The 8,428-nt window shown below is 34.4% G+C and overlaps 1 protein-coding gene across 1 annotated transcript in view; it reads left to right on the top strand.

The window, feature by feature from the left end:
- DUT (deoxyuridine triphosphatase) overlaps positions 1-7,896 on the top strand; it is a 10,216-nt gene extending 2,320 nt beyond the window's left edge. Inside the window, exons 3-6 of the mRNA XM_009575184.1 lie at positions 577-621; positions 5,855-5,929; positions 7,020-7,090; positions 7,542-7,896. Of these exons, the coding sequence (XP_009573479.1) occupies positions 577-621; positions 5,855-5,929; positions 7,020-7,090; positions 7,542-7,598 (248 nt within the window). The 3' untranslated portion in view covers positions 7,599-7,896. The remainder of the gene's footprint in view (positions 1-576; positions 622-5,854; positions 5,930-7,019; positions 7,091-7,541) is intronic.
- The last annotated feature ends 532 nt before the right edge of the window (positions 7,897-8,428 follow it).

The following is an 8,428-nucleotide window of genomic DNA, read 5'->3' as shown; positions in this document are numbered from 1 at the left end:
GAGCGTGATCAGAGTTTGCCTTTCATCTAAAAGGAGAATGCATGTGCATTTCTCTTATCCCAGACAAAGAAAATTTTGAAGAGAGTAACGTTTTAGCACCTCATCAAAGTAGGTTAAGTAAAAAAAAAAAACCTGCACATCATTTAATTTATGTGCATATAATATTTCTTAGTAAATTGCTTGCCAAATATTGTTTTCCATTGTAACTTGAATGGATTGACCTAATAGACTTTTGAGATTCCAAACCAGTGGTAGTCGCCAAAAATAAACCAAGATTAGATAGTCATTGTCTGCTCCAGCCGCCTTCCTTGGAGAAACCTACTCTGCAATTGGTGGTCTAAACAAAGATATGCTTATATCGCTTAAAGATTGCAATTTTATTGTAGCCCGTAGCAGCTGTTATTTTGTTTAATATATACATTAACACTTACAGTAGTTCCTGTAAAATCATGTTTATTTTAGAAAGACTGTGGAAACAGTTCTTGCTGCCACGACTCTGTGCAAACCTATAAATATTGTGTAAGAATTTGAAAAGAAATAAATTATTATACTTACGAAAAAATTCTTGTTTTCTAGCACCACGTTCTGGTTTAGCTGCAAAGCACTTCATAGATGTTGGTGGTAAGATTTTTGTTCTTTTTACTAAGACTTTGTAAATCTTGATTGCAGAAGTGCCTTAATTTCACATTGTAATACGTGCAAGTAAATAATGCTAGCTTCATTGGTAGTTTGGCAAAGGGAGATAACTGGGTAATACCTCAGAGAGCCAGTACATCATAATTATTTTAAAACCTGCTGAATTATAAAAATATTACTGATTTTTTAAAATAATAACCGTATTGTACTTTTGTAGGCAATGCCTGGCATAGAAGTTATTTTTTGGTTTAGGCTTTAAAGATTTCTCCATTTTGACTAAACATCTATGCATGGTTCTTTTCAGTCTAGTGTAAGATCTGAATGAATTAATAACATACAGATACTCTTTTACACAGAGAATATATAGTAATGATATTCAAAAGGAATGACAGAAGGCACTGGAATACACCATTACTGTGGGTAGAATTGATTATTAGGATGAAGAGAGCTTTAGTTTACCCTTACTGATGAAAATGTAACAAATTATGTAAAGCAAATTAAATTTAAACTCGTAACTTTGTACATTAATTGACTTAAAAATTGAAAGTCTTTTGAAACAGAAATAAAACAAATCCTGCTTTCTACAAGTCTTTAGTGCTGGGTTTTTTTGTTCAGTACTAGCAACAGATTTCTTTTGAACAACAGGGTGTTTTTTTAAAGTATTTTGAGCTTTTCTTTAATCTTGATTAGAAATTCAGATATCTCTTCAAAAACAATTATTATAGTCGTGTCTATAATCAGAAGCCTTCGTGAAAGCCTCACTGTCCTTTTGCCATATCCCTGTAACTGCAACATGACGTAAATGATGTTGAAAGTTCAATTCCAGTTTTGCAGCGGGGTCTGATCAGAGCACAGGCAGATTCTCTAAGTGTTGTATTATAAAACGGCATCTACGTTGCACAGAAGTTCTCACCGCTAAGATTGTTGTAGAGTTACTCTGAGCACAGCTGTAACCACAGCAACTTAGGTAGCACTGAATGTGTATTACGTTGTTCTAATTGTACAAGAATACAGTTCTAAGTTAATTAAAATGTTTTCTGCCTCCTAAAACCCTAAGCAATTGGTTTTTCTGGCAATAGATTGTAGTAAAAGAACCAAAAACTACATTTCTGATGTGACGACATAAAGCAGATACATCTAATGGGTATCTTCAAAAGTGCTGGGTGGCCGAGAGAGCACTTTTTTTGCAAACACATTATAATTTGAGTCATAATGGAAGTTGACAAGAAAAGCGTGCTGAAAAATTGAGGCCTTTTCCTCTTCGCTAGGTTTTTGGGGGTTTTTTTTGTTGGTTTGTTGTTTGGTTCCCCAGTGTTAAACAAGAGAGACTACTTAGAACAGTGGTACTTTACTTGCTTATAGGCTTGGCTCTCGCGGTGAGGAAGGGTGACTCTAGGCATCCTTCTCTTTCTGATGCCAACCCAGCCAAAAAGCAAAGCAATTCCTAGTATAATTTAGAGCTGCTGCAGAACTACTTTATTCTCTCTGCTTTATGGCGTATCAAAGTCTAGCTGTGCCTGTGATACAGTTCTGATACCAGAGGTTAAAGAGGAGCATCTGTGCCAGCTTTGTGTCATTCAGGCTTTGTCTTAAATAAGAATTGATTCTTGTATGTCTGTTACACTAAGGTTTTTTGAGTGTTGCTGGGTAACATACAAAAGAGCACTAAGATGGGAATCAAAGATTCTCTACAATCCTATGACTTTCTGTAGTATACATGGTCTACTATAGTGTGGTTCTTTAAAGTGACACTTCTAAAACAATGTTTTTGTTTATATGAAAAAATACATATACTCTGTAACAGTCTTTTCAATCTGAAATTTAAACTAGGAAATACCAGAATGCAATCAGAAGTGCTTAGCAGGATGACCTATGTTCAGATTTTAAAAAAGCTGACAGTTGACAAACCATGAGTAAAAAACTATTACTGACAATTAGTAGAGGACTTCTTATTTTAAAAAAAAAAAAACAAAACAACTTAAAAATTTTTACATAACTAACTTGTCCTTCAGAAGTACTTTTGTCACAATGAGGGCATTATCCATTCAAGTAAAAATACATTGCCAGAAGTCCTAAGGATCAGGGAGAAAAATCAGGATCATGCAGGAATATGTTCAGAATTCACATCTGCTAGGTGTGGATGCTTTCCCAACAGTGACATGCCAAACTTCTGACAGAGTAAGACAGAATGTCAGACTGCCAATTCCAATGCATGATTTTTCCAAAAATCACTTAGATGAATTCCACCCAATACACATAATTTAGAAAAGTGCCTTAGTCCTCAGCACTGTATATAATTATTGCAACTTGCTGTTCCAGAATAACAGAATGACAAGGATCTTAACGTGTTTTGCCAGTACGCCCAGTTACGTAGAGTGATTTTGTGACTCTTTACAGAAGGAAAACTGATCAGGTCTTCCTGGATCATATTTTCCTGTATGTTCCAAGGATCATATATTCTTTGATACAAATAGTGTAGTTTGAACTCAAAATCCACACAGTGGTTAAACTCAGTAAGACTATGTCAGTGGAGGTATAATACATTTAAAGAGAAAATGATTAGTGGGGAATTCATTTCACAAAATCTTTACCCAGCTGTGCCTTTAATGGAATTTGAAATTATCCTGGCTTTGACAGTGTTTCAGTCACTCAGCACAGCATTAGACTAATTGTTTTGGCCACGAAACAATTTTTACATGTTATTTTCTTAATACGTAACTTTAACTCTAATTGTAAGTTCTGTTTGTATCGGGTATGCTTTCAAGGAAGAAGCCTGCTCTTCCTCTCTGAATCCTCTGGAAAGCTTTCATCCTCAGAAGCATGCAGGAAGTGCAATTCTTGCCTGCTAGAAAATACATCTGTACAATCTGTAGAACCATTACAAGGTGTTTACTTTATAGCTAAGCTTAGAAAATAACAGTGTTTTAGTGAGAGGTTTTTTTCCCCTCTAGTGAGTAATAGAGTGATTAAAGTTTTCAGTGTTGCTGACTTCAGTTCAGCCACAGAAATATTCATCAGTCTTTTCCATCTTTAGTTATCAGACAGTTTTCAAATCCTAGAGAGCCAGTCTCTAGCAGTAGCCGAATAGGTGGTCAAAAAAATTTGGTATCTGTTCGTTGAAGAATCTGTTTAGATGACAGCCTTTTCAAGAAATAGTTGTAAAATAAATTTCAGTATCTATATATAAAGCTGAGATTGTGTAATGCCATTGTTTAAAGGTCAGGGAAGCCATCTGACTAGATTCATTGTAAATCAGTATGGATCCATTATAACACTCCTTTTCAGCAAAAAAAAGGTTTGGCGTTTAAAAAGGGGTAGAAGTACCAATGTGCCATTAAGCTCCAGTTGCTCCAATACAAACTAAGTTATAGATTTTTTTTTTTTTATTCTCTCCCAGAAAATAGCAGCAACATCTGGTAGATCAAAAAGCTTCATTAGCGGTTAAGCACTACCCAATACATCAAGTACAATTTTTGTCATTATGTAGAAATAAACTTGCTTTCTGTCAGAGATATGAAACCCGAAAAGTTAATTTAGAATGACTTTAAGTAGCCCCAGTTGTTCTATTCTATAAATTTTCTTCAGATAATTCCAGCAAAAATGTGATGTGCAAGAGTTTCTTGCATGTATAAATCTAACCATACTACTTTAATTGGTACATTTTATACATATAAAAGCATAATCTCCATTTAAATAGAATTAGTAATCTGTAGCAATCAGTTTTGAGTATTGCGTTATATCAGAGCAGAATACTCTATTATAACAGAAATAAAACTAGCCCTCATTATGTTAAATTAGCAAATTCCATTATCAATCTCCTATGCATAGCAATATCTATCCCAGCATATGGTCTAGAAAAATGTTGTCTTAGCTGTACAGAAACACTTGAGAATGGTTTGTCAAATTAAGACTTTATCCAAAGAGCTAATGATCTTTTTATATGCATTTATGTACATATGTACATAATTTTATGTGCCAAATATGAATTCTGGCTTTCAGCTCTCCAGCTGATTGACTCATGTGAACAAATACACCAAATTAATGGGCAACTGACTGCAGAACTTGAGTGATGCTTAAAATTATTTATGCTGCCATTACAAGTTTGTTGAATCTTTCTTTGTAATGCATCTATGTAGCATGGACTCAGTGTCCACTATTGTATAAAACAAAGCAAATTATTTGCATAGCACTCTTTAGCTAATGCTTTGTGTCAGCCCTGGTTTAGCAATTATGTAAGTGCTCTAGATCATCTGGTATTCTAAAAAGGAGGACAGAATAGTACTTTGCTAGAAGCAAGGAGGCAAAATTTTCATGTTACTGTTTTATAGTTCAGCCATTTTTGCTTATATACTTGACATGTGTGCATAGGATTTGATTTTTAATATTTTAAGTATTGAATTGCATCCTTGAACCATGGTAGAAACTGTGCAAGAAAGCTCTGTGATCACCAATAAGTGGTGTACCATGATTCTCAATCTAACCGATGCATAGTTGACTTTCTGAAAGCTACATTCAAGAAATTTTTTTTAATAATTTTTTTTATTCTGGAAAACATTCATGCACAGCAACCCCTATGTTTTGTTCACTGTTACTTTTGGCAGCGCTCTGTAATTAGGGTCCCTTTAAGCAATTGCATGCAGTTAAATACCAGTGAGTCAACTTGAGAACTGCATGTTTCTCTGAATTTAACTATGTAGTTAACTATGTAGTTAATACAGTTATATAAAATGTAAGAGCAAGCTTATTTACACTTGAATGTAGCTGAATGACAATCAATTCCTTAAAGCTTTAGTTCTGTTACCCTGCCTGAGATACGGGATTTGGATCTGTGCAAATCCATAGCTCTCAAATAAAATGTTAGAGTTAAGAACAGATTTCTGCTTGACACTCAAAGAGCTGAAGTTAGCAGAACAAATGGAGCCTGAATTTGGTACAGCTGTCTTGCTTTCAGATAGGGTATTACAACTAAAATTAGTAGTACAGTGGTAAAACACTTCTTGGTATGTGATGGTGTTTTTCAGTTCTTTTTGCAAGATCGATTAGCATTTTCATATATTTCAGTATTTTCATATATATTGTTTAATTGTGCATGAGTAGTATAAAGGATGTCAGTATGAGATACTGCAATCATCTACTAATCTAAACCTTATCTAATCTACTTGTCTAATATACTGACATTTATTAACTGGATAGCCCTCTTAATTCTTTCTTATGACAGCTGGTGTTATTGATGAGGATTACCGGGGAAACGTTGGTGTGGTACTCTTCAACTTTGGCAAGGAGACTTTTGAAGGTAAGTGTTAAGCTTGGCAGAGCCTGTTTTCAGCCATCTGACTGAAAATGAGAAACTAATTTTTCTTTAGAAGTCCATGAAGAGTTAGAATTAGCTGAGAACATTTTTCTTCTTACAGTTAACAAAAACATGGAAGCTTAACAATATCCTCTCAAGGAAACAGAAAAAGATTCCACTCCTAGCAAATTAGGCAGCATGCCCCCACAAAACACAAAAAACACACCACCACCACAAAACCAAAACAAAAAAAAAAAACCCTGCTTAGCTAAGCTTAGATTCATAAGCTGAACTGAAGCGCAACTTTGTATTAAGTTTCTTGCTCTGAAAAAAAAAGGATTTAACAAAACACAAAAAACACACCACCACCACAAAACCAAAACAAAAAAAAAAAACCCTGCTTAGCTAAGCTTAGATTCATAAGCTGAACTGAAGCGCAACTTTGTATTAAGTTTCTTGCTCTGAAAAAAAAAAAAAAAGATTTAGCTGAGCAGTATTTGAGATAAAAACTTCTCCAGGATCCTGGGAAACATGAGTAATAAAGATACGATTTTCCCTTAATCACGCTGTCTCTCTGCAAACAGCCAGTTTTAAGCCTCAGGGCCACTTACAATAGTGCCAGTGTTCTGCAGCCTTTCTGCAACTTCACAGCATAAGCTTCTTATGGAAGTTCCGTGAACCAGATTGGGTAACCAGAAATTTTGTTTTTCTTTTATCAGTTTTGGGTTTTTTCCCCCCAGAGAAATCAGTTCCTGGGTCTAGTTCACAAAAGGAGACACATTATACATACAGCTGTCTCTCCATCTCTGCAGGATTTATGCATAATGACACTTAAGATGCCACAACATGGCAGCAGGTTTTTTGGGGAGATGCCTTGAGCTGGTACTGCTGCTGAAACTTCACCTTAAAAGGACTAAGCACAAGTTTACCTCAGCCTGTATTTTTCTGGGCCTATTAACATCTGCTTAACTAAGTTTCAAATAAGTGTTTACACTTTAATACATTCTGATACTCTTGAAAGGAGATTTTCTAAACTTTGTATGGATTGTTCACTTTTTTTGAAGGAACTAATAATATTTTAACTTCATTGCAGTTAAAAAAGGGGATAGGATTGCCCAGCTCATCTGTGAACGCATTTGCTATCCTGAGCTAGAGGAAGTTCAAGTAAGTTGTCAAAAGAAAATATTTCTGCTATTTTCAATAATTAATAGTTTAAGATAGTGTATATAAGCTGAAATTTATGGTATAGATAAATACTTTGCTTTAAAACTACTTTCAGTGTTAAAACTGCCTAGTAGCATTGCTACCTGAATAAAAATCTTGATGCTTGCATGCATTTACATGGATTTTTTTTTTGGTAGTTTTCAGAATTAACAGGTACTTGAGAAACACGTCAGTATATACTGGAAACTGTTGTCTCACAATGTGGGATTTGTTTAAACTTGTACAAAAGGTATTCTAAAATGTCTCTTAAAATTTTTTTGGTTTAGTTTCTCAATTATAGCTATTGTTACGAATAAATGTACCTTCCTCTATGATAGACAATATCTGTTGTATGGAAACAAAAGGCAAGTTAAGACACTAATCCAACTTAACCATAATTGATGTCTTTCAGGCTCTAGATGATACAGAACGTGGAGAAGGTGGCTTTGGTTCTACTGGAAAGAACTAAAAATTATTTGAATATGCTTTCTGTATTTTTTCTTATTACGCTATTTTTAAATTTTCATTTGAATTAGAAGTGGGATTTTGGAGTACATAAAAAAAAATGTCAAGTTTTATTCAGACTTCTCTGTATCTGTCCTCCCGTCTATTTTTACAGGCAGTCTGCATTATGGGGAATGTGCATGACTGACTTGATTGATTAGTTGATGGATTATTTTTTCTTCTTAGATGTTCGCTCCTCAGTAATAAGAACTCACTGTTTATGTGCTGATTATACTCTAATAAATTAAAAAATAACTTAATGATTTTATTTTATTTTACTCACCTAAACTAAAATGGCTGATTGTTCCCTTGCCAGTTTGTGTTAGTCTTCTGAAAGCTATCTTCCATGTAGCTCAGTATTTCATGCTGAGAGCCTATTTCATACAGAATCAGTGATAATACAGGTATCGGTATGACTTCCCACTCTGACCCCTAAATGAGAATAAGGCAAAGATATTTAATATTGCATTTTCTACAACCTGTCAAAATACTTGTGTTTCTGTTCAAAGCTAAAGTTCTGTCTTTGATCCATAACTGATCCTCAGCTGATCCTCAAACAGCCAATTTTTCAGCTCTCTATTAAGAAGAGCAGGCAATACAGTGTTTGAGCTAAATAACACAACTCATCTGGAAATAACTTTTATATAGTAAATAAATGCTACGAAACATGCTATTGAAATATTTGTTGACATTCATTAATAAGTTACTGTATGGAAGAAAGATTCTGAATTATTGAAGCAGTGCACGAATTGGTTTTTTTCAGTTCTGTTTTGACCAGTTAACATGGAACTCTTT

The sequence above is a fragment of the Fulmarus glacialis genome, unplaced genomic scaffold, assembly GCF_000690835.1.
Source record: "Fulmarus glacialis isolate BGI_N327 unplaced genomic scaffold, ASM69083v1 scaffold12083, whole genome shotgun sequence".
NCBI lineage: Eukaryota > Metazoa > Chordata > Aves > Procellariiformes > Procellariidae > Fulmarus > Fulmarus glacialis.
Note: the sequence above shows the minus strand (reverse complement) of the source record. Positions and strands in the feature narration are given on the sequence as shown.